Source organism: Emydura macquarii, unplaced genomic scaffold (genome assembly GCF_026122565.2).
Source record: "Emydura macquarii macquarii isolate MOO-44397 ecotype Brisbane River unplaced genomic scaffold, CSIRO-AGI_Emac_v2 contig_1170, whole genome shotgun sequence".
Classification (NCBI taxonomy): Eukaryota; Metazoa; Chordata; order Testudines; family Chelidae; genus Emydura; species Emydura macquarii.
Genome location: NW_027131307.1, coordinates 1,705,196 through 1,731,534, shown reverse-complemented (window position 1 = coordinate 1,731,534; position 26,339 = coordinate 1,705,196). Strand labels below are relative to the sequence as shown.

General features: G+C 50.3%; 1 protein-coding gene across 1 annotated transcript in view; it reads left to right on the top strand.

Annotated features, from left to right (window-relative positions):
- Positions 1-20,269, top strand: part of LOC137152325 (arf-GAP with SH3 domain, ANK repeat and PH domain-containing protein 2-like) — a 91,835-nt gene extending 71,566 nt beyond the window's left edge. The window contains exons 20-29 of the mRNA XM_067546881.1: positions 5,056-5,123; positions 6,272-6,379; positions 8,067-8,304; positions 8,915-9,091; positions 9,810-9,873; positions 10,684-10,739; positions 11,223-11,368; positions 14,158-14,280; positions 19,014-19,121; positions 19,478-20,269. Of these exons, the coding sequence (XP_067402982.1) occupies positions 5,056-5,123; positions 6,272-6,379; positions 8,067-8,304; positions 8,915-9,091; positions 9,810-9,873; positions 10,684-10,739; positions 11,223-11,368; positions 14,158-14,280; positions 19,014-19,121; positions 19,478-19,552 (1,163 nt within the window). The 3' untranslated portion in view covers positions 19,553-20,269. The remainder of the gene's footprint in view (positions 1-5,055; positions 5,124-6,271; positions 6,380-8,066; positions 8,305-8,914; positions 9,092-9,809; positions 9,874-10,683; positions 10,740-11,222; positions 11,369-14,157; positions 14,281-19,013; positions 19,122-19,477) is intronic.
- Positions 20,270-26,339: the final 6,070 nt, after the last annotated feature.

The following is a 26,339-nucleotide window of genomic DNA, read 5'->3' as shown; positions in this document are numbered from 1 at the left end:
CCACTTAGGAAGGAAGAATCCCATGCACAGCTATAGACTGGGGACCGACGAACTGGGCAGCAGCTCTGCAGAAAAGGACCTGGGGGTAACGGTGGATAAAAAGCTGGATATGAGTCAGCAGTGTGCCCTGGTTGTCAAGAAGGCTAATGGCATATTGGGCTGCATTAGGAGGGGCATTGCCAGCAGGTCATGGGAAGTGATTATTCCCCTCTATTCGGCATTGGTGAGGCCACATTTAGAATATTGTGTCCAGTTTTGGGCCCCCCACTACAAAAAGGATGTGGACAAGTTGGAGAGAGTCCAGCGGAGGGCAACAAAAATGATTAGGGGGCTGGAGCACAGGACTTATGAGGAGAGGCTGAGGGAACTGGGCTTGTTTAGTCTGCAAAAGAGAAGAGTGAGGGGGATTTGATAGCGGCCTTTAACTACCTGAAAGGGGGTTCCAGGGAGGATGGGGCTAGGCTGTTCTTGGTGGTGGCAGATGACAGAACAAGGAGCAACGGTCTCAAGTTGCAGGGCGGGAGGTCTAGGTTGGACATTAGGAAAAAGTTTTTTACTAGGAGGGTGGTGAAGCACTGGACTAGGTTACCTAGGGAGGTGGTGGAATCTCCATACTTAGAGGTTTTTAAGTGAGGCTTGACAAAGCCCTGGTTGGGATGATATAGCTGAGGTTAGTCCTGCTTTGAGCAGGGGGTTGGACTAGATGACCTCCTGAGGTCCCTTCCAACTCTAATATTCTATGATTCTATGATTAGGTGAGACAGTTCCAGGGCACAGGAGGGCAGATACTGCTGACCCATTGGCTCAGAGTTACTTGCATTTTACTGTCAATTGCTTTGGAGTAGCTCTGATCAGGTGTGAGGTGTCATTAATGCCTGTTAATCAGGTTCAGAGAATTCCAGAACAGAAACCTTATTACAGTTAAAAGCAAGTGAAAAGGTATCTTATCAATAAACCCATCACAAAACCCCTTAGACATTAACCATTTGGACACCAACTTGTACTCAGATCACGTGCACATCCACCCATACACACCATTAAAGAGAAAAGTGCTCAGTGACCATTGCCCCAACAACCTTATCCCTGCCCCAGCACAGACCTGACTGCTGCTAGAGACAACAGCCATCTTTGCTTTTACTTTACTGGGAACTGCCTTGTTCCCTTGTGCTTCTGCTACCTAACTTTGTATGTTCCCAGCCTCTAGAGTCTGATTTGTGAGTGATGTGAACAGTTCCTGTGTTAACAGGTGAGTGTCGATCTTTCCCAGCAGGTGGAGCACTTCTGGTTAGTTCAGACGTAGCTTTGATTCCAGTGCTATTTCTTTAATTGGGGTACATGGAAAAAGTCACTTTTTGGCTGGATTTGCATCCCACGCTAATGGGCCCTGCAACAAACTTTAGACACATATTGTGACGGGTGTATAGACCCCAGAGGGACAAGGAAGGTGTCAAGGGAAGACATGGTGGTAGGGCTGGCCCTACCCCTTTGGCCCTGTCAATTATGTATGACAAGGAAGAGGCCTTTAAAAGGGAGGAAACTGCAGGGGAGGGGGGAGAGGAGCAGGATTACCCTAAGCAGCAGAGTGCAGGAGAGACTCCTAGCCAGGAGACCTTCACCCTGACGTGGAGGAGAGTACAGCAGCCTTCCAGGGTAGGATGGACAAAACCCAGTACCTTGGTGCACCATGCACTGTAGACTTGCTGCTGCCCCTGCTGCGGGGCACTGGGAAGGAGCACCCCTCAGTGTGCTGGGATTTGTGACGTTCATTTTGGAAGGCCTTAAAAGGGCCCAAAAATGGCAAATCCCTCTGCCCTCAAACAGTCAGGAAGTAGGGCATGGGCTGGGACCCCATTGCTGATAACTGGGCGTGGCCAGGGTCCCCTGCCCTATCCAAGGGAGGAACTACCGAGGCCTCTGTCACACGTCAGGGTTCCTGAATTGGTAATGTGCTTTTGTTTTGTGTATTGGATATTAGCTTTACAAAAGGCCTGGCAGGTGACAAGCAGTAACAGATGTGATGAACTCGGGTATATCTTGAGATTAGTATTTCTATTGCTGGAAGCCAGGGAGTATAAGTTGGGGTGGAGGAGTTACAGAGCTCCCTCCAGGAGCTGCAATCAGTGAGGGTAATTGTTTAACCAGCTCCATGGTTCAAGCCCTTTGGCTAGGCTAGCTCCTAGCCCCATAGCCGCTCACCAGCCAGTCACCCTCAGCCAGACCTTACTGACTCCCAACTCCCAGTCAGTAAGCCCTAGCTTTCTAAACTGCCCAGGCCTGTTCCAGCACCATCTTGGCTCCCCAACCAGCCCCATTTGCAGGCTCCAAACTTCAGCCAGAGCTGGCTGCTTGTCTCCTGCCTTGCAGCCCGAATCACTCCTCCTTTTGGCCCCTGCTGCAACACCTGCTCTCTCCTCTCGCTGCCGAGGTCTGCAGGAGGGGAGCCCCTGCTGCTGGACCTGTATAAAGCCTGCCAGAGCAAGGCTCCCCTGCCCTCCACTAGTCCTTAGCAAGTCCACTGGCTGTACAACAGAGCCCCCTTCTTCCTGTCTCTTTCCAGCCCCAGTAGTTTCACTCCCTACAGCCCCTCAGCTCCACCTGCCCCCTCCGACTCTAGTTCTAGTCTCCTGATTAAGGGGACCATTGACTTGGCGAAGGTGATGGCAGTTCACCGCAGCTGAGGATCTGCCCCAGGACATTAATTGCTCAGCAGTGAGAACAGCAATCAAACTTGATGAAGAATTAATCCCTATGGCATTGGTTCACAAACGTCTGTAGGTGCCTGAAACCCAGTTTTATGCTCCACTGAGATCCACAAAACTCCTGCTGTGCCCTGTAAATGCCTAACCTGCATTTTTGCAGTAAAAAGTTCTCACATTGCCTAAGTTACTGCCCTGGACCTGCATGCTGCGCCTGTCTCTAGGCACCCGGCCATCTAAACCCCAGATGCTGCTCAAGGCAGGGGAAGGCAGACGTTGAGCTGTCTGGGTCACGGGTGGGACCCCAACCAGTAGCTATCTCAGAGGCTGCCTACAGGATCAAGCCCCTTGGGCAAGTTCACACAAACCAGTTTGGGGGAAGGAGAATCAGACCATCCCTCAGTGATTAAGGTACTCACCAGAGCATGGGACACCATTGGTTCAAGTCTCCCATCTGCCTCAGAGGGAGCAGGGGTTTGAACAGGGAGCTGCCACGCTCAAGTGCGGCTCCAACCATTGAGCTACAGGACACTGTGGTGTGGGGCTCCCTCAGGCTCTCCTACTGAAGGTCTTCCCCTGTAGGTCAATAATGAAATAGTCAGTGGAGCAGAGGGAGTGGATGCTGAGTCTCCCACCTTCTGGGCCAGCACCCTGACCACCAGGCTACAGAGTCATTCTCATGCCTATGCTCACTCATTTCTGACCCCAGCTTCTTGCAAAACTGCTGTGGCCACTTAGTTCCAAAGAGGGGAGCGCACACCCCTCTGATGGACACCTCCACTGACCTTCAGTCAGGTGGCTCCCCACCTAGCAAGCTGGCTTTTGCACTTTGCGTTCCAAGGTGCATCTCTCTCTCCCTGTTCCCAGGTGCCTACCTCAGGCTTTGTGACTTGCAGGGTGTTCCCAGGAGTGTCCAGGGGCCTAGAGTTAGATGTTGCGACAACTTTGTGCACGCAGGCCTGAGTGGCTGACTGTTCTGACTAGGATTACTAGCTTTTGTTTGACAGCTAAAACGGGTCAGACTGGGGAGAGAGGTGGGTGTTACTCTTCTGGGCCCTGCCCACAAAATAAGCTCCACCCTGGTGCAACACGAGCCGCCACTCGCAGTAGAGCATGTAGATGTTCAGAATACAGTCGTATGTCGACTGGGCTCCTTGACCTTCACTCCGCCTCAGCAGGGTCTGAACAGGCCCTTGGGCTTTGCTGGACTCAGCACATTTCAGACTGGGGGGAAAAATGACTGGTGGCATCTCCCCAGTGCCACCCACTGAGCCGTCATTCAGTAAACTGCAGGTGTGTGACCTTCCCTCTCTTCTCTGCCATGGGGGATGAAATATTTCCCAGTGGTGACACTTAACTGTTCATCCCTGGACCTCTGAGGGCTCTCCTCCCTGAGATGAATGAGGCAGGGCAAAGCTTTCAGAGCCACTGTTCCAGGTTCTTGGCAGAATCAGGCAGACACGTCTGCACCAGTGATACTTTGCTCACACTTTTGAGGCTTTCCTCACACAGAGCAGCTAGAGCCGGCCTTCCTTCTTTTTTAAAAATGAGGGCTGAGATTCAGAAGACCAGAAGAGCAGGTGTGGAGCAGTACTGGCATGATGTGTGGGTATATACCAGCTGGTTCTGCACCCTGACCGAAGATCGAATACTCTGCTATGCCAGAAGCACTGTGGGGATGGGGGGACAGACATGTGGGGTCATGTGCCCCCCTCATACTCCCAGTTTGCTGCTTGGCTTGTACTGTGAATGCTCACATGGCCTGCGCATGCCCAGTAACACTGCTGAGGCCGGCTTCCCTCACTCTGCGCCCCCACTATTGGCAGGCCTGGCTGTCTCTGTCAGATATGCACAAAGGTATGGGAAAATGTACCTGTGTTTGACCTTTGAAATGTATAAAGATTCCACTTTAAAGTTGGGGGTGGCAGTAAAATCTAATTAGTGTCTGTATTTTTGTCACACATTGGTCAGTGGTGTCACACATTTACCTTTAAATGCTGCCTTCTGCACCAGGAGCCATGGAGCAGGAATGACTATTTGGTTGTCCTCTCTTCGTTACAGTCCCTGGCTGTACATGTCCTTGCTCATGTGCAGAGCAAATTCTGCACGGGGCTAAAAGAGCCTCCTGACTTGAGGGAAGCCAAAGCTCCCAAGACTTGGCAGCCAAACGTTCAGCTCCCCTGTGCCAGCGCTGTGCCAGGCGCTTTGGGATCCTGCCCACTCCCTGAGAGCAAGAGCTAGAGGAGACAGGGTTAACCTGGGACTCCCTGAGCATCCCAGCCAGAGTGGCTGCCATGCCTCCCTAGCAAAAACTGCCTTAGTGCTCCCAGGGCTCAGGACAGCCGCTCTTTTCCCACAGCCAATGAAGCTGGAGAGACGGCCCTGGATGTTGCCAGGCACATGAGACATCCCCTGTGTGAAGAACTGGTAAGAAATGATGCCCTTCTGGGATGTGAGCCCCCTGCAGCCGGCTCAGGTGAAAGCCAGGGACATGATCCTCATTAGAAGTGTCAAGCTAATGCTTCAGCCCCACTGCACTGCCTCTGCGACCCCGCTCTCACATTGCCCTGCGGCCAGCATAGGCCTAGCAGCACGCTGGGCAAATAGCTCTGCTCTAAGGTCTTACCTCTTGTTTAGTGGAGTGCCTCAGAGCTCAGCTCTATTGCCCACATTTGCACTGCAGCGGTATCTGCACAGTGCCAACAGATGCCTAGGATTCTAGCCCAGGGTGCACCAGGCTCCACGTAATGCCAACTTTGGCTGAATTCATGAGGCTGGGCTCATCTTGATCTGGAATCTGACCTGAACTTTGCCTGATTGGTACCGGGGTGGGGAGAGTGTTGCCCCTCCCTTTGGCTCAACCAGCGTGGCCTAGAAGTGCTAGTCAGTGCATGCTGTTTCTCCCGCTGGTGCTGGCTGACAGCTGGGTCCTGAGCCAAACCCTTGGTTGAGTTGCTAGGGCCTATTGTATCCATGTGGGATGCATAAAGTGGCTTCAGGCAGAGGCCTGCTCTGCCATTGTTAACAGAGAAATGGATTCATTCAGGCCGCACTTGGGGGCTGGGACCGCCAGTTTGGAGGCATTTCTAGTGGCAAAGCTGATGTTGGGGCTGGAGAGGTACTTCTCCCAGCTAACGAACTCAGAGTCAACACTGATGGGACGTGGTCTGGATTTGCCAGGTGGAGTCTCTAGGGCTACGTTAGCCTGGGCTCAGAGCAGTCTGCTATGGGGTGAGCTCCCACTGGCCAATGCAGGTTCCCACATCCACAATTCAGAAACCTGAAGCCCAGAAATCCTACCTTTGTGCTGGCCAGGGTCCTGCGTTAGGGCTCCAGTGCAAACAGCAGTGTCCTGGGAAGGGGAGGAAGGCTGCAGGAAAATCCCCAGGTAGGCATGGGGCAGTCTGGGCCACATGCCTACCAGCTGGAAATCATTGCTTCAGACTTAGGTGTGTCTTCCCCCAGGACCCGTCTCTGTGACCCTGGGCTGCCCACTCCACTTTCACCCCACTGCAGAGCACTGTAGGTGGATATAGGAGCGAATCTGATCTGAGGCTGATTCCTCTGTGTTTCAGCTGCTGCAGGCTCAGAACAATCAGTTCAACATGCGTGTTCACGTGGAATATGAGTGGCGGCTGGGCCAGGATGACATGTATGAGAGTGATGATGAATTGGATGAGAAGGTGAGATCCCAGTACACTACTACTCCCCCAGTGACAGAGGTTCTTCCCCACGTATATATTGACTAATATAGACTCAGCACAGATGTGGCTCTGCTCTTCTTCCCATCTCTGAGCCATTAACCGTGACTGCGCGTGCAGATCTTGTCTATCCACCTTATCGTAGCTGCCTCTGAGCCTCTCTCATTTCCCTTTGAGCTTATCATGTGAAACTGTATTGAATCCTTCACTGAAGATGTAACCCTTTTGCCAGGCAGAGCTGGCATCAGCAAAGGGACGGATTCTATATCTAAGGGTCCCTATCAATGACACAACACCAAACTGGCTCAAGCCCCCACCCAGTCACCTGGGAAATCACACACTGTCCCCTGGGCTCCCCACAGGGCAATACTTCCCCTCTCGCAAGCACAGAGTCTGAGTGTAGAAAGTAAACCTTTTAACAACAGGAAGGAAGTAATACAGCACTCATTTGGCAAACAGTGCAAACAGAATTCATGAACTCAATGAGCTGAACCCACCCCACCACAGTGTACAGGGGGCATGTCCTTCACCTCTCCCTTCTTCCTTTCCTCTTCCCTGCTGACCATCATAGTTGCACTGTCCACCTCTCGGCTGTGGGGCTCCACCAGTCCCCTCTGCTGGCTCCTGTCAGATGCGGGTTTGACTAGTCCCCTCTGCTATGCCTCCAAGCCCACTGCTGCTAGCTCTGCCACCTGCAAGCTCTCATCATCTCTAGGCATCAATAAATCCCCTCAGCTGGTGGTCAACCACTTGAGAGATCCCAATTCCTTTAATAATATCAGTTCTTCATGAGTTTCAGCTGTCAGCTTTCACTCAGGAGACAACCTCCTGACACAGGAGCAATAACCTTGCTTTTAAGAAAACAAAAGACTTCAAAAAGAATCATTAATTCTACCTTTTAACAGTGAGAGAAGATAGTCAATCCATACCTAAGAATAGCCCTTTGTTACAGCTGAGGCAATCTCAGTAGGAGATCTCTACAACTCTTTTCTGTTACAGTGCTCTAGCATTCATTAGCCACATTTGTTGAGCTCTGTTTAGATGAGAGTGAATCTTTCATCAGAACAGGCTAAACACAGTTCTGCTGCCTTTTGTGCATACAGTAGGAGAACATTTCATTACCCCTGCTGTTAACACTAAGATGATTTGTAACCAAAAACCAGCCAGACTGACCATTTCCCATCATGCTGAGCACCTTGGGGTACTCATGCAAATATTGAGCCCATGCAAATAAATTGCCCCCCACCCTCCCATTCAGCTGCTGAGCAAGGGAGGGCCATTGAGAAACTCAGACCTTGCTTACAAAGAGAAACAAAAATACAGCCCCCCCTTTTCTCTTCTTAGATATTCATGTTGTGCCATCAAAGCAGGAGCTGAAACTGGGCTGCAATGGGGTTTTGCTGCAGCCATGCTGCTTGCTGTTTATCACCTGCCTTATTATTGGTACAATAACTTGCTGGGGCCTGAAATTATTTTATCCATTCTTCTGCCTGCTTAGAAATTGGCATGACACATGCATGTATCATGTGCTCAGGGAATCAGCAGTTCAAGGTGAAAGAGCTTTTCTCCTCAAAGTCACTGGGTTGAATCCAGCCCATTGTGGCAATGACCAAAAGTCATCATCAGTTCACAGTTCCACATAAACAGCACGCCCACTTCTTCTTTTCAGTTGGGTCCCCCAAAGGAATGCACTCTGCGCCCTCAGAGCTGCTACCAGTCACCTGCCACTGCCTCCCAGTCCTGGGGAATTACAGCAGGACTTTCAAAAGGTGCACTTCCAGCATCCCAGGGGAAATGGCAGGACATCTATGCCGTACCATATGCTCCTTCACACCTCCTTGCTGTACCAGTAGCTACTGGCTCTGCTCCACGTGTGCCGCCTCTTCCACCACGCACTGTAATCCAAGGTGAGACTGTTCCTTCATGCTACAGCAGAGGGGCTTGTGGGGTAGGGTGAGCCCCAAAGCAGGCCATTTCCATCTGGGCAGATTTCAAACATCAATGGAGCCCTTCCTTCTTATCCCACAAGCACAGGCAAGATTAGCAGTAAAGTGTTCTACTGGCCCCACTAACAATGCCCCATTCCTGCAGCTCCCTGCCACACCTCCCAGGGCTTGAGAACCACTGGGCTATGCCCTAGAGCTGTCAAAGCAGTCAAGCCCAGGTCAATCTGCCTAGAGCAAATGTCTGCGAGGAAATGACTTCAGTTATTCTCACTGTACGGGGGAGCAGTGACCAGTGAGGGGCTGAGGTGGCACAGACCCCCAGATACAGGGGGCAGCATTCATAGCTCTCCATACAGTTCAGTTTCAGCCCCTCTGATTTGTTGCCCACTTCAGGCCAGATTCTCAGTGGGTGTAAATCAGCATCGCTATGTTAACGTCCATGTAGCTAATCTGATTTATACCTGCTGAGGCCCTATCCCCCAAAATTGCCTATAGCCCTGCCCTGCATGTGTCCCCCTCCCCCGCCCACTGCTCGCCTCTCACTGCCAGGTGTGCTGTTGATTTTGTGTAGCTCCCAATGTGCTCCCGCCCCCTCCTCCTGCCAGCTCACCCACCAGTGCTGTGGACCCTGGAACCAAGAGGATCCTGCCGCCACCTCTGAGCATCAAGCACAAACGAACCTCGTCGGAGCCTGTGCCCTGGGTGCCACTCAGCCCCGTGCAGCCCAGCCAGAGCAGTGTGGCTCCAGGTAAGCGGCTGGTTGGCTTGACTGATGCTGGTGATGGGACTGGCCAGCATCCTGGACTCTGTAGGGAAGAAGCTCCTGGAGCTGGGAACACTCACTCTGTCTCTGCAGCCCCACCTAAATTAGATACCGTGCTAAGTCCCGCCTGTGTCTGTCAGTCCCGGCCTGATGGACGTGGGCAGCGCCCTGGGATAGCAGGGTCCGGCTCTTCCCATTTAACCCTAGGAGGTCACCCTCAGAAGACCAGAGAGCACAGGCATGGAGAGGGTCCCCAAAGAGCAGCAGGGTTGCGTGAGTTTTGCCAGGCTGAGCCGTGCAGCTGCCAGGCACTAACACGCTGGTCAGCCCTATACCAGCCCCCACCCCAAATCGTTCCCTTTCCTGGGGCTCTGAGCATGTGAACCTAGCACAGAGCCTTTGCTTGCCATGCTGAGGCAGAGCCTGGGAATCTGTGGCCATCTTGGCTAGTGTAGGGGTACTTCGCTCCCAGTCCTGGCCCTGGCCTCTCCCCCCATCCACCTAAGCTCTTAGGGATGCTACAGGCCGTAGCTGAGTGCTTGCCCCGCGCCTGGGAGGGTGCCCAGTGCTGAGTCGAGATGGGGCATGACGGAATGTGGCTTGGCTCTGGATTGCAGTGTGCTGCCCAGCAGCAGGGCACCAGCTGCGGGCAGTACACCACCTGCTTTGCCGTTGCTCCAACCATTTCTCTTCTCACTTTTAGAACCTGGATCCTTCTTGCCTCCCAAAGCCCGTTCTGCAGCAGGAGCCCCTCCCAGGAGCCTGAGGTAACTGCCCGGGGCTGGGCTCACTAAAGGGAAAGGCCTTGGCACCCCTCAGCCGCTGTGGTGAAGAGTTCCTGGGGCTGGGAGGGCTCTCTATGGGGCAGGATTCAGGGGGCGGGGGGCTCTCTGGAGAGAGGATCCATGCACAGCTAGGGCTTGGCAGTGGTCCGAGGGTGTGTGTGCCCTGGCTGTGCCTGGCACCCAATGGGAGGCTGTGGAAGAGGCTGGGGGGCCAGGGGCACTGCTGTCTGCAGCCACTGTCTCTTGGGGCTGCTGTCCCAGGACTGACCCTGGCGAAGGGGCTAGGTGCCACATGCAGCTGTAACTAAATGCCACATTGCAGTGCCCTGCATGGGCGTTTCTGGCCAGCTCCCCAGGGGATGGCCTCTTCCCCAGGCGGTGGTGGCCGTGGCACTGGGGGAAGGGGTGGAGGCAAGGCAGCCCAAGCTTTGGCCTCTCACCTCTTGTCTCTTCCCCGTGGCAGGAGTCCCAGGCTGCTGTCCAGGGAGGCTGCAGCACGGCTGACTCTCTGCAGTGCCCTGTGGCTTGCTGAATGCTATGGGGTTCCTGAAGGGACTGCCCTCAACACTGGAGAAAGGCCACAGGCCAAGCCCATAACCCAGTCAGTGTTGTACTCCACTTGGGATTTGCCCCCCAGTGGGGCTGGCTGGCAGCCAGCAGGGGAATCCTGCAGAGCCCTGGGGGCCCACCCGGGATACCTGCCTAAGGAGCTTTTGGTCCCTAGGGCCCCATTCCACACCCCACCTAGCCTGCTCCTGTTTGACTGACCAGCCCTTCTGTGGCTTCCCTCAGCTCCGGATCCCGCCAGGGCATCAGCCGCTCCACCACCAAGGACATGGCACAACCTGGTAAGAACCTGCCTGGCTCAGGAACCTCCCCACGGCCTGCTGCATTGGCCCCAGCTCACTGCCCTCGCACCCCTCACTCAGGGGACAATGCCCATCCAGCCCCACTGCCATCCCACCCCTCGCCCAACCCCCTCCTCCACCTCTCCCCTCGCCCAGCCCTGCCGTCCTGCACTGCCCCACCCCTCCCCAACCCTCTCAGCTGTCCCACCCTCACCTAGCCCTGTGCCATCTAACCCTGCCCCACCACCCACTGCCATCCCCCCTTTTCCCAGCCCCTCCATCCTCCTTCCCCTCCCCTGGCCTCCCATTGCCTAACCTCCAGCCCAGCTGTTCTCCTGTCTCATTCTCTTGCCCCGCCAGCTGCCCAGTGCACTGCAGGACCTGGCTGGCACAGCATGGTGCTGAGTGCCTGGTGCCGTCCTGCATGGGGTGCTGGTTGCTGGTGCAGTGTGACAGTTGGTGATGGTTCTGCTGGTGCCCTAGGTTCCCTGAAGGCAGTGGAAACGCTCTGTGAGGCCAGCCCCAGCAAAGAAAGGAGTGGTGGGCTGCAATGGCCCTTGCAAGAGCCAGGTGGAGGCCCTGGCCCAGCAGAAGATGTGCCGCCCCCTCTCCCAAGGAGAGGCAGCCTGGTAGGTGCTCTGGCCTGGGCTGTCGCATTTGGTTCCCACATCTTCACCGCCTTTTCTCTCCATATCTGGTTGTAACATTGGCAAACATGAACCCATTCCAGCTCCAGTGCCCCAGGCATGGACAGGGCACGGCCCTCCCTGCTGGCTCAGAGCACTGCCTGGAAATGGCAGGAGCTGACCCCTGAGGGGTGTGATGGAGTCCCATAGGAACAGTGCTCCTACAGCCTCCCAAAGGGACCATTCACCCTGCCTGGCAGTCAGAAGTGATTCACAGCCAGCATGGAAGTCAGAAGGGTTTATTAGTTCTCAGGATCACAGCACAGAAAGATTTTAATATCAGATGCATCAAAAGTTACAGCAGCAACCAACTAAGGAGCCTCAGAGCCCCCATTCTCAGGCCCGGCTTCCTCGAACTCCCTTATAGGGGACTGGCTCTTCCAGCCAGCCAGCCCCCAGAGCCATCCCCTTGCCCCTCCCCAGTCCTTTGTCTCCTTCCCAGGCAAGGTGGCCACCCCTCCTTGGCTCCGCCTGCCACAACCTGTTACAACTTGTTGCAGCAGGTTGACCCAGGGTAGGGAGTCCTGGCTAAGTCTGCATACGTGTGGCTGGGGAAGGCAATGATCACACACCCGGGTCCCATCACTGAAATACATGAGTAACAAATGGGGAAACTGAGGCGCGCACCCAGCACTCAGAGAAAACCCCAAGAATATCTCTATTTTGTCACAGTCGCAGAACATCATGGGGAGCAGCGGGCTAGCCCCAGTTCTTCAAGTGCAGCCCTTCTTGTCCCCACGCAGATGGAGCAGGCTGTCCTGTACCTAGCCGTTCCACAGGGCCTGATTTCTGAAGGGAGGGACTGGGTGTGACGTTCTCCTCTGCAATCTGGACTGGTGTATTGCTGTGTCGCCCCAGTCCCTCACTCCTGGAGCTCCGCTGTGTGAATCCCCACTCCTGGCTCCATGCACAGCCTCCTGCAAGCAAGCTGCTCCTAACTCAGTGAGTGAGTGCCTCTGGCCAGCCACTCATGGGGTTATGCAATAGAATGATCCTGCAAACACCCCCAGTCCTAGATGCAACCCTAGGAACTGCCATTTTACACAGTTCAGTGCTGCCCACTGGACTCTGCGAACTCATATGTTCATCAATTTATCAAAGAAATTGATATGCACCAGCTCTGTCCCTCTAAATGGAGTCTCCACACATATCCAAACCACTGCTTTAGATAAAACAAACAAACAAATGTATTAAGTACAGAAAGATTTTAAGTGATTATAAGCCAGAGGAATATGAATCAGATTTATATTTTATTTTATTATATTTTATTATATTATATTATATTATAAATAAAAGCAAATTGCATTTTAAACTAAGCTTAACACTTTCAGTAGCCGTACAGTCACAGACTGGTTGGTCAGCCTCCAACCAGGCTCTCCCCTGTGATCAATGCTTCAGCTGCTTGATGTTATTCATAGCTGGGTTGCAAGACAGAGAAAGTGAGAGAGGCCAAAATGTCCCCCCTTTTCAAATGTCCCTGCGTCCCCCTCCGGAGCCTCATCTCCCCCCCTTCAGGGTCAGGTGACCAACAGTATTCCTGCCTGGTCTTCTCCACATCCTCAGTCAATGAGCATCACCTTATCAGATGCTTAGGCTAGTCCATTGTTCCTGAAAGAGCTGGGTTGTTTTATGCATGCCTTAATAAGGTGTGAACTACTTCCCTGCTTTTAGTGTTTGCCTGGATCTGCTTCAAGCCATGTGAGACACATATTTGGGGATATTGCATAGCAGAGCTTCATAACTATACATATGACACTGCAAGAAGCGTGCTACTAGAACAATAGTGTTCAGTATGCCATGAGCATTCCATAAACACTTACATGACATACTTTGCATTAACCAATACACAGTTACACTAAAAGGGTGAACATGAATGATACACAATCACACCATAAGGGTGTACGTGGGGTGCATTGTGTCACACCTCCCCTCTTACAAAGCTGCAGGAGGGTTAGCCACTGGCTAAGTTGGAGGCAGTAAATAGGGTTTCTTTTGGTATTTAGCCATCAAAACCATGAGGCAGCCTGCCTCGATTTCTCCATTTGCCATTCTTAGCACATTTATCATACCCACACCCTTTGTTCAGGCAGTCTGGCTGTGGGGTCAGTTGGTTTAATACCACTTGTGTCATTCAATTGCCTATCGGACCTTTCGTGTTTAGTCCCTGACTTTTCTTTCCATTCAGTGTTTCCAGCACCTCTGCCTCGCTCTCCCGGTTCAGCTCGTGCTGCCCTCAGCATCATGACTAACATCAACCCTACCCGCTGGCCCCCCGCCACCAAGAGAGCTCCACACAAGTCCCCATTCCCTGCAGGACCACAAATAAACAAGGACACAGGACTTGCTGTCCCTGAATGAACACTGCAGATTGAGAGCTGCCAGAGCCACACTACACAACTGTCCACATCTGGGGCCCTGCAGCCGCCTCACCGCCCCCTCCAGAGCTCCCAAAACACCCACCCCAATTCCCCACACAGCCACCCATCACTCTCCATCCATCCAGATCCCTTTCGGCCCCCCAGCACATCCCTCACTCTCCTATGCCAGTTGGTCCCCCCACCCATGTGGTTGGAGGGGATTCTCTCTAGTGTGGAGTGCCTGCCTTGTGTGCATGGGGTTTGGGCACCAAAATGCACCAGCACTCAGGCTGCTTGTGTTGGGGGGTCTAACAAAGAGCATGGTGCAGGGCAAGCGGCTCAGGCTTGATGGCGTTTTCCCCTCCTGACTTGCAGAGTAAGCCGTGCCTCCGCCGGGTCCGAGCCCTGTATGACTGTTGGGCTGACCGGGATGACGAGCTGACCTTCCGTGTGGGAGAGATCATTGTTGTGACCGAAGAGGAGGACTGCAATTGGTGGGTAGGTATCAGCCTACAGTGTAGTACGGCAGTGCGGGTTCCCGGGTGCATGCTGCTGTCCCCTGGACCTTCGCTCCACACCCCTCTTTAGCCACAGCTCCGAGAATCTTAGTCAAGCTGCCTTCCTCCCTGGCCTCCCCTGAAGCTTTGTCCTGTCCTCCTCATCCTCCTGGGTAGCACTGAGTGCCCCGTGGCCCCAGAGAATCCATATCTTGGTGATCTCGAGTCTGCACTGAACCCTCTGGATTCTCCTCTCTGATGTGCTCTCTCAACCCTCACATGCACATTCTTCCCATCTGCCTCTTGACTGATACCTCTTGGTGAGCTTGCTCCTGTCACAGCCTACTCTCCTGCAGCACTTCCAGTTCCTCTGTTGTGCTAACCAGCTACAAACTTGACATGCAAACGTTAGAAGCTTTTAAACCAGTTGTATGTGTCCCATCTCTGCTGGCCATTTAGAAGTCGAACGGTTATGGCTGGCTCTTTGCCAAGACAAACAACGATTATGTGTATTTTATTAAAAATAATCATTAATAAAGAAAGAAAGCAGGAGCGCTGGCCCACACTATTTTCATTAAGTTGTTTGTAATGGAGGAATGTGGTAAAAGTCAGATGTCTTTGAAACCATCAAAACCCCCATGTCCTAGTGCACTAGATATGTATATGTCAGGATTTGTGAAGTCTTGTGCAGTGGCAGGTTGGCTGCAATGACAAAGACCAGGACTTCCTAGAAAAAGCCCTAAAATGTCTAAAACAAGCCTAGAGCACTGCTCATTGTAGATCCCAGAAGGGATCGTTGTGATCATCCAGTCTGACCTCCTGCATAGCAGCAGGCCAGAGAACTTCCCCCAGAGATTCCTGCATCCAGCCCAGAACCTGTGTTTAATATAGAGCAGAGCTTCTAGAAAGAAATATCTAATCTGGATTTACAGACTTCAGATAACAAAGGCAATTGGCAATTTGTTCCAAATGTTAATTATCTTCAGAGTTAGAAATTTTCTCCTTATTTCTAGTCTGAATTTATCTAGCTTCAACTTCCAGCCATTGGATTTTGTTCTGTCTTTATCTGCTAGATTAAAGAGCCCTCTGCAGTCAGGACTCTGCCTGGGTAGCTACTGATAGACCGTGATCAAGTCCCCTCTTACTTTTCTTTTTGGTGAGATAAACAGATTGAGCTGCTTTAGTCTCTCACTGTAAGGGGAGTTTCCAGATCTCAAATCCTTCTTGTAGCTCTCTTCCGAATTCTTTCCAATTTTACAACCTCCTTTTTGAAGTGTGGACACCAGAATTGGACACGATCCCCTATGCCCCATGCAGCAGTTATACCACCTCCCTATTCTTGCTTGAAATTCCCATTTGTTCATCCCTCTTAGCCACAGCATCCCATGAGCTCCCACTTGTTAGGGTTCTGCGAGCAGCTGTTCTCCACCGCTGAGAGCAGCTGTTCTCCGTGCCACCGATCAGCTGTTATCTGCACCGCCGAAAAAGGGAAGATGTCCCAGATTTTTCGGCGGAGGGTATCGAGTGTAAGTGTCATTTAATTGCTTATTTTGAAATTTTATTTGGCCCCATATGTAAAAATACTGTTAAGAGTTTGGGGGCTTCCGCAATTATTTATCGAGTTCAAAAGGGTTCCTTGGCCAAATTTAATTGAGAAACACTGATCTAGGGGAATCTGCAAAGCCTTTGGGAGATAGGGTTTGTATGAACAAAACTTGATGTGGCATTATATAATGGAACATACTCCTGGCTTCAGCTCTGTGTCTGTTCCTTTCACATGGCTCTAGCAGACATTGTGCTTTCGGTTCTCAAAAGATGTGGCTAACCTTTGTGCCTTAAATAGTAATGGAGCACCCAACCAGTCCCTCTTTGGAGAGGTTCTTAACACTTTCGGCAACTGATGCTTATGGGCAGAGAATAATGGCCAGCTGAAATGAGCCCTCAGAGGACTTAGCAGGCCTGGACCATGGGCGTCTGCATCGAAGTCACAGGCAGGAGTTGGGTATTGAACTGTCATTGAAAGTCAAAGGGAATTGGGCACCCAAATGCCCTCTGTGCCTTTGAAAATCGCTTCTTGATCTATGGAACCACCAAAGCTCTGTATAGACTTGGCATTGACGCCGACCTGGGTGCCTAAGTCCCTGGGCTGTGTTTGCACCGGTGAGTCACAGCAAACTTTCTGTGACACTTCATTCTTTCTTTTTACATATCAAATCCATAACGCTGAGACAGGGCTTCAGATGCAGAGCAGGACTTTGAATAGCTAGGCCCCAGGTCAAGGGAACACTCTTGGATCTAAACTTGCCTACTACTAAGTGCTGACTGCATTTTTCTTTTAGCAAACTGTAGGCACTGAAATCCTCAACTGCTTCAACCTGCACAGCGAAGCTCTGTGTGACAAGGGGTTGCCCTGCCAGCTTTCTAAACTCAGGTGGGCCAACACCCAGGAGCACTGTTTATCTGAGCGCTTGATTACTCAAAGGACTCTCCTCTGCCCCAGTACTGTGGGACAGCCACTTTTCCTGCACAGTGAGATATGCCCTTTGCATTACAAAGATAAAATAAAACTGAAAACTCAAACAACTGGGACACACCATCTAAATCAGAATCTGACCCCCAGAGGCTCAGTGTGTCTAGCCCATCATGGTGGGTGCCCCAGGACATAGCTGCACCAGAGCGCTTTAGTACAGTTATAGAATCATAGAAAATGAGGGTTGGCAGGGAGCTCAGGAGGTCATTAGTCCAACCCGTGCTCAAAGCAGAACCAACCCCACCTAAATCATCCCAGCCAGGGCTTTGTCAAGCCTTAAAAACTTCTAAGGATGGAGATTCCACCACTTCCCCAGGTAACCCATTCCAGTGCTTCACCACCCTCCTAGGGAAAAAGTTTTTCATAATATCCAGCCTCGATCTCCTCCACTGCCACTTAAGACCATTGCTCCTTGTTCGGTCATCTACCACCATTGAGAACAGCCTAGCTCCATTCTCCCTGAAATCCCCCTTCAGGTAGTTGAAGGCTGGTATTAAATCCCCTCTCATTCTATGTCATGTGCTCCAGCCCCCTCATCATTTTCGTTGCCCTCCGCTGGACTCTCTCTAATTTGTCCACATCCTTTATGTAGTGGGGGGCCCAAAACTGGACACAATACTCCAGATGTGGCCTCACCAGTGCCGAAATAGAGGGAAATAATCACTTCCCTCGATCTGCTGGCAATGCTCCTACTAATACAGCCGAATATGCCGGTAGCCTTCTTGGCAACAAGGGCACACTGTTGACTCATATCCAACTTCTTGTCCACTGTAACCCCCAGGTTCTTTTCTGCAGAAGTGCTGCTTAGCCAGACAGTCCCCAGTCTGTAGCTGTGCATGGGATTCTTCTGTCCTAAGTGCAGGACTCTGCACTTGTCCTTGTTGAACCTCATCATATTTTTTTGGCCCAATCCTCCAATTTGTTTAGGTCACTCTGTATCTTATCCCTGCCCTCCAGGGTATCTACCACTCCACCCCAGTTTGGTGTCATCTGCAAACTTGCTGAGGGTGTAATCCACCCCATACTCCAGATCATTAATGAAGATGTTGAACAAAACCGGCCCCAGGGCTGACCCCTGGGGCACTCCGCTTGTTACCGGCTGCCAACTAGACATCAAGCTGTTGATCACTACCTGTTGAGCCTGATGATATAGCCAGCTCTCTATCCACCTTATAGTCCATTCATCCAACCCATACTTCTTTCACTTGCTGATAAGAATACTGTGGGAGACCATATCAATAGCTTTGCTAAAGTCAAGGTATATCACGTCAACCGCTTTCCTCACATCCACAGAGCCAGTCACCTCTTCACAGAAGGCAATCAGGTTGGTCTGGAATGACTTGCCCTTGGTGAATCCATGCATGAATCCATCACTGTCCACCTATCACTGACAGGCCTGTGAGCACTGAGGGTTGACCCTGTCTCAAGGGGCTGTAAGGGAATTAGCTGCTTCTCTGCAAGATGGTGCAATTGTGCAGTAGGGCAGGAAGGTCTCCTGATTGGTGGAGTTTGGAGTGACTAATGAGGCCGATGGTTGGAGCCCCACATACGGATTGCTCCGAGCAGATCAAGCAGGAACAGGCACATCAACACAGCCTTACTCCTTTTGGGGAGGTGGATTAATTCAGTCAAGCAGAGAGCGCTCTCTGATCGACCCGCTCAATCAATGCCACTGCATCGATCCCTGCTGCTGTGGCAGTGAAGGCATCCCCTTAGAGGCGGGTGCTGTCTCCACCCAGAACCAGGTCATTTGGGGCTCATGAGCAACTGAAGTTCAGCACCTCCAGCTTTCTCAGATCTCCTTGTAGCTCCACAAGCTTCCTCTGGAAATCCTGCACAAAGCAAACTAGACACAGTGTCTGTCCTTAGCCTGCTTGGCTTAGCAGTGCAGGTGGAGTTGGCTGGCAGTGCCCTGATTCCTGTAATGATTGGGGTGTGGGTGGTCAGGCCCCCTGGCTAGAGTCAGGTGCCATGCCACAGACTGAAACCGGACTCAGCATTGGGGTAGATTGTAGGAGCGGGGCCGTGAAGTGAGGCAGGAAAGCAGGAACTGAGAACAGATGGGGGTCTGGAATAAGGAGGACAGCAACAGGGAGGAAGGCAGTGACCAGGAGTCGGGTAAACAGGCAGTAGTAGTAGTAGCAGCCAGCCAAGGATTCCTCTAGTTGCTCGGACAACTTCCTGTGCCTTTCTGGTGTAAACAGAGCTCCTCAGCCAATCCAAGGTGCTGGATGTTTCCCCCAATCAGGAGCTTCGGAGGCTGGGCCCTTTGTGAGCTAGTGCTTCATTGGCTCCCTTCTCCAGTAGCTCAGGTGAGGTGCTGGGCGGTGGCCAGGGACTGAGCACTGCCTGGGGATCCAGGGGCCTGCGTTCAAGAGCCACAACCCCTCACACTTCTGCTGCATTCACAATCCCAGGCTGCCTTAGTAATCCAGGAAGGACTAGAGTAACTAGTGCAAGCTTGCTCAGGTGAGGGGGACCTGGTAACCCTTCCAGGACCTGGCCTTGTTCTCAGGGCAGTTGGCTAGTGTGGAGATTGGGATGGCTGGGCACTAGCAGGGCTGGTTCAGGAATGGCTTGCAGTCACTGGTCAGTTGCTTTGACTGGCTACCTAGCCCTGTGGAAGAGCCACAGCTGACTAAGCCTCTGCTTGCCTTTCTCTTCACAGAGCGGCTGGATTGAAGGACAGTCCCACAGGAAAGGCGTCTTCCCAGCATCTTTTGTTCACCTGCACAGTGAATAGGACCTGGATGGCTGACGGAGGAATGAGTATCTCAGCTGCTCCAAGTGCAGAGGACACACCTAGCGAGCTTGTGCTGTCTCCGCCCTCGTATCTTGTCTCACCCCTGCAGGGCTGTAGCCTGCAATCTGCCCACCGGCCTGTCTCCTGAATTGCAATCAAGTATGCTAATGGGTGTCTTTGAGTCTTGCCTTCAGCTCAGTGTGCAGGCTCCCTCCCTCACTCCTGCCTGGTGCTGGCTGGGAGTGGCAAGGTTGGGGACACCAGAGTTTGGAGCCTGTTTTAATTGAGGATGATTGACTGCTGATGAACTCAAGTTAATCCCTCTAGCCACATCACAATGTCTGTTCCACAACTCAGCCCTAGGGTAAAGCACTCTTGGTGCAGTGTTTAGTTTAACAACTACTTTCCTCCCAATTAACTTGAGTTAATTAACTCGGGTTAAAACAGGTCCCAAAGCCCATTCCAGTCAACCCCTTCCACTGTCCCAGCCAGGGAGCTGCCCAAAACAGGCTTCTTTCCAATCTCCCAGTTGAACCATTCATTCACCTGGGCAGCCACTTTGACATCCAGACCCATAGAAATGGCACTAGGTCCTGTCTGTGCTGGCAACAATTCTCAGTATTTTTCTGCTCTGGTGCTATTACTAGTGGGAGCTGGAGCGTAGCTAGTGCTACGCATTTTCCCAGCCCTGTTCAGTGCCCTCTGTACACTAAAGCTTCCACCCTGGAATCACCAGCAGAACTTTGCTGGTACAGAAAAATGTGACAGGGTAGAACTCATAGACTTTAAGGCCAAAAGAGACCATTGTGATCATCTAGTCTGACTTCCAGCACATCACAGGCCACAGAGCCTCACCCACCCACTTCTGTAATAGACCTCCTAACCTCTGGCTGAGTTACTGAAGTCCTCAAATCATGATTTAAAGGTACAGACAATCCACCATTTACTCTAATTCAAACCTGCAAGTGATCCATGCCCCACATTACATTGGAAGGCAAAAAAAAAAAACCAAAAAAACCCCCAGGGTCTCTGCCAATCTGACCTGGGGGAAAATTCCTTCCCAATCCCAAATCTGGCGATCATCTAGACCCTGGGCATGTGGGCAAGATCCACCAACCAGACAGCTGGGAAAGAATTCTCTGCAGTAACTCAGCACCTCCCCTTCTAGTGGCCAATCTGCAGCTGTTGGGGATATTTGCTGCTAGTAGTTGTGGATGGGCCACATGCCATTGTAGACAATCTCATCATACCACCCCCTCCACAAACTTATCAGGTTCAATCTTAAAACCAGTTAGGCTTTTGCCCCCACTGCTCCCCTTGGAAGGCTGCTCCAGAATTTTACTGCTGTGATGTTAGAGACTTTAGTCTAATTTGAAGCCTAAACTTGTTGATGGCCAGTTTATGTTCATTTGTTCTTGTGCCATCATTAGCCCGTAACTTAAAATAACTCCTTTCACTTCCTGATGTTTATCATTGATTCATTTATAGAGAAAAGTCATATCTCCCCTCAGTCTTCGTTTTGTTAGACTAAACAAGCCAAACGCTTTAAGTCTCCTCTTGTAGAGTAGGTTTTTCATTCCTCTGATCATCCTATTAGCCCTTCTCTGCACCTGTTGCAGTTTGAATTCATCTTTTTTAAACATGGGAGACCAGAACTGCACACAGTAGTGCAAATGAGGTCTCACTAGTGCCTTGTATAATGGTACTAACACCTGCCTATCTCTGCTGGAAATACCTCACTCGATGCATCCTGGGACTGCATTAGCCTTTTTCACAGCTGCATCATATTGACAGCTTATAGTCATCCAGTGATCAACTAAACACCATGTCTTTCTCCTCTTCTGTCACTCATCTTATAGCAAAAATTCTTGTTGATTGTCCCTAAGTGCATGACCTTGCACTTTGCACTATTATATTTCATCCCATTTTTTATTATTCCAGTTCTCAAGGTTATCCAAATCTTCTTATATTGTATTCCAGTCCTCCTCCATAGTGGCAATCCCTCCCAACTTTGTGTCATCCACACATTTTATTTGCTCACTCCCACTTTTTGTGCCAAGGTCATTGATGATAATGTTAAATAAGAGTGGTCCCACGACTGATACGAATAACCTCCCTCCAGTCTGACAGTTCACCTTTCAGTATGACCTATTATAGTTGCCCCTTTAGCCAGTTCCTTCCTCACCTTTCAATTCTCATATTAATCCCCATCTTCTCCAAATTTACTAATAATTTCCCATGTGGAACTGTATCAAATGCCTTACTGAAATCCAGGTAGATTAGATCAGCTGTATTGTCTTTGTCTAGGTAATCAGTTATCTTCTCAAAGAAAGAGATTAGGTTGGTCTGGCACCATCTACCTTTTGTAAAACCATGTTGTATTTTATCCCAGTGACCGTTTACCTTTAAGGGACCTGTAGTTTCCTGGATCATGTTTTTCCTCTTTTTTTAAAAAATAAGAACTATATTAGCAATTTTCCAATCATATGGTACCACTCCTGAGCTTATGGATTCATTAAAAATCATTGCTATTGGGCTTGCAATTTATGTGCCTATTTCCTTTAATATTTTTGGGTGGAGATTGCCCGGGCCACCAGATTTGGTCCCATTAAACTGTTTGAATTTGTCTTATCCCTTGGATGTGATAATTTCTACTTCCGTATCCTCATTGCCATTAGCCCCCCTGCCACTACCCTAAACGCTTCATTACCCTTATTCAAAACAGAGGCAAAGTATTTGTTTAAGTGTTGGGCCATGCTTAGATCATCCTCAATGTTTAGTGGGCCCACTTCTTCTTTCCTTGTTTTTTTCCTTTTATTTATATGCCTATAGAACCTTTTATTATTGGTGTTAATTTCCTTTGTCAGGTCCAACTGTATTTTGGTTTTGGCATTTCTCACTTTATCCCTACACTTTCCAACCTCCAGGAGGTAGCTTTGCTTGTTGAGTCCTCCCACCTTCCACTCCTTGTAGACATCCTGCTTTCTCTTAATAACCACTTTGAGATGATTGCTCATCCAGCTTGGTCTGCGATCCTTCCCTATGAATGTTTTCCCTTGTTTTGGATTCAGGCTTCAGAGAGTTTCTGCAACTTTGATTTAAAGTAATTCCAAGCCTCCTCCATATTCAGATCCTTGAGTTGCTCATACCAGTCCACTTCCATAACTACTTCCCTTAATTTTTTTAAATTTGCCCTTTTGAAATCAAGGAACCTAATTGCAGACCTATATTTGTTTAGCCTTCCATTTAATTTAAACTGAATTAGCTCATGTCCACTCAAACTAAGATTGTCCTTCAGCCAATTCTTCTATGAAGTCCTCACTACTTACCAATATTAAATCTAAAACAGCATCACTGCTTGTTGATTCAGTGAATATTTGTTGAAGAAATCATTCAGCTGTCATTCTGGAATATTTGGTCCTATCATGATTAGTAGCAGTTATCCTCCAATCTATATCTTGGAAATTAAAGTCTCCCATAATCACACCGTTCGCAGTAGAATTTATTTCATTACAAATATTAAAGAGGTCTCTAGTTATATCCAGATTGGATACTGGGGGTCTGTAGCAGACCCCAAACATTGTCCCAGTGGAGCCTTTGTTACCTTTCTTCCTCGTATTTTCCTATAATATATCTTGAAAGGTCAGAGTTGGGCCATGCAACTTGCAAAGTTTCTTGGCTTTTTCGGGCCTAGCATCACACCCCCAACGCAAGATTGGTGTAGGAGGGAGTAATCAGAGTAATACACCCCAGTCTTGACAAGGCATCAGCTACAAGATTCTCTTTGCCTTTGATGTGAACTATGTTCATATCAAATTCCTGTAAGGCCAAACTCCAACAGAGTACCTAGAATCAGTTCCTTTGGCTGTGTGTAACCATACCAACGGAGCATGATCACTGAACACAGTAAACTTCCTATTATACAAATCAGGTTGAAGTTGCATTATGGCCCAGACAACTGCATAGCATTGCATTCTTTCTCTATAGTAGCATAGTGTTGTTCAGTGGGTGTTAGTTTCTTGTTCAAATATGTGATGGGCTGCCTTTTCCCCTCTTCCCCATCCTGCATGAGTACAGCTCCTACCCCAATATTAGAAGCGACTGTGACAGAAAGAATGTTTTCTCAAAATCAGGGCTGGCTAATACAGGCTCTTTAGATAAGGCTTCTCTTATTCTTTGGAAGCCCTGTTCACAGGCCTGAGTCCATTTTACCTTGTCTGGATTTCCCTTTTTGTTAAGGTCTGTTATGGGGGCTACAATGTCACTAAACCCCTTTACAAACCTGCGATAATAATTGGCCAGCCCACTAAAGGATTGGACCTGTTTCTTTGCTCAGGCCAGCTTTTTATGGCTTCTACTTTTAAAGGATCAGGGCATACAAGTCACTGCCCACCCTGTGTCCCAGATACTTCTGCAGCTCCTAACATGCACTCAGAGACTTTAACAGTTGGGTTGGCTTCTTTTAGTCTTTGTAACACATGTGGTTACAAGTGATCTTTCCAGGAATTGCTGAAAATAGTCAAAGTAATCTATATAGGCTTTGGCAAAGGTTTGTAACCTATCCAAAACCTCATTAATGAGCTTCAGGAACGTGGCACCGGACTCTTTTAATCCAAACGACAGAACCTTGAATTTATATAGACCAGAATCCAGTATGAAAGTTTAGTGATTACTCTGTTAAATGGGCCTTTTCATTAAGAGGAGGAGGAGTGTATTGTGTATTTTGTGTCTTGCCTAATTGCCTAAGTTGCCGTAGCAACAGAGCTTAGCTTGTTGCCATAGCAATAGAGTTAGACTATAAGGGATAGCTCAGCCAGTCCTGGCTGGTTTTTAGTGTTAGTTCAATAAAGACGCTCCCTGTGTTACATGTCTCTGTGAGCCTGTACTGGTTTCTCTGTCTCTCTGAATACACTGATGCACTGTGGGCTTTCTCCTGGGGAGGCAGTGAATCATGAGAGTCCCTGGCTATAGTGCAGCATGGGAGATGTGGTTTGGCTGGGGGAGCCAGGCATAGAAGAAAATGGGGATGAGGCACCAAACTATAGCCATGAGCCACTGCAGCAGCATTTCCCCATTTCAGTTTCGGGATATTTGTTTTTTTTAATTAAAAAAATCTAAATTTTCCAGAGAATGCAGCTACTTTCTTCCAAAAACAATTGTTGGGGTGAAAATCCAATTTTCTGTGGCAAACAGTTTTGTCAGAAAAATGTTTCACTAATCTCTGTGGCCCTTCCCAGCTATTCCCTTCATGTCATTGCCTTTATTTACTGCACCTTAGAAAATCCAATCAACATGCTCAGGGTTGTTTGCATTACCAGCCCTGTGTAGAATAATGCTCACGCTGGAAACACTGGGCAGCTTATATTCTACTTGAGCAACTGCTGTCCTTGCAATATTGTGTTACCTCAGCTGCCCTGCTGGAAAGGGCAACAAATACACCGGCTTCATGTGGATGTCAGGAAATAGTAAAATTGTAAAAACCCATAACGAGCAGGATGTGACATCTTCCTTGCTGGCACTGTCCCGATTAGCATATGTAAATAGAGAGCCAGACACACTCGCAGCCCAGAATTTGTCTGATTTTTGGCAGAACGGGTCTGATTAATGGTGAGATGCCCCATTTACATTTTTTGCAAGTCGTAGTATTCTGTTTATATCAGTGGGACCTGTACCAGCCCACCACAGAAAAGACAGATACACTGGCTAGGTCAATTACTTCACTTACAACACTTCTAAAAACAAATTGTGACATTCAATCCTGTTCAAATGAAACGTTTAACAATGGGTTTGCTACCGTGCCCCCATAATACCCGTGCACCACATGCTGCCACCTCTCTCTTTTCATAGATGGAACCATGAGGCTGACTTGCAGGCCATAGACGCTGTCTCCAGTGTTTGCATCTGGAGCACTGTGTGGCTCCGTGTGTTTCTTTACAATATGCTCCTCAGCCTGTATTTCACAGTGCCGTGAGCCGCACATCTGTGGTCCCATGATCACAGTGGTCCCTTCTAGTGCGGGAATCAATGGGCACATACATTACACATCCTCCAGGAACTCTGCCTATCTGCAGTCATATCTCAGGTCCTGCTTCCAAGCATAATGGAGAGGCAGATACTTTGTGCACTCAGCGGTCCAGGCTGCTAGCGGGCCCTACAATGACTGCAATCTCGCTGCTCCATTCTAGAGCTTCATCTCCCCCCAGGCCAAGCAGAGTAACTAGCCAGCTGTCCAAGCACAGGCCAGGGCAGAGCCTTTTCACACTGCTCTGCATCTCTCTAGTGCCCCTTGGCTTTGCACAAGGCTGCTGTGCTGTCCCTCTGGGTGGCCTGAGAGCATGAAAACTGATGGGGTTCCCTCCCCTTCCCAGGCTGCCCTGTGGGTAAGGGCTCAGGCCCAAGGCGAGCCAGTGGTGAGTTGTGAGCAAGGGCAGCCGACCAGAGGCAGCCTCCTGGGCACTGGGGGAGAAGCTGAGCTCTGTGCCAGGATGCAGGCTGTGGCTTGGGGTGGGGGTTGGTGGCGGTGGCTATGGCTGGAGGCAGGAGAACAATGCAGGCCCCAGTGTGAGCCAGTGACAAGGCTGACCTCAGGCCAGTCAGACCCTCACAACAGTTTTTCATTGCCTTCCCTGGGAGAGGCGGCCTAGGGAATAGGCCTAGGGAGCCACAAGGGGCAGTTATTCTTGTGCCACCCATCAGGAAGGCCTTTGTGACGGGAAAGCGCTGTCCCTTGGGTCTGTCCCCGTCTTGCTGCGGCCCAATAATGGCCCTTCCCTGCCTGCCTGGGGAG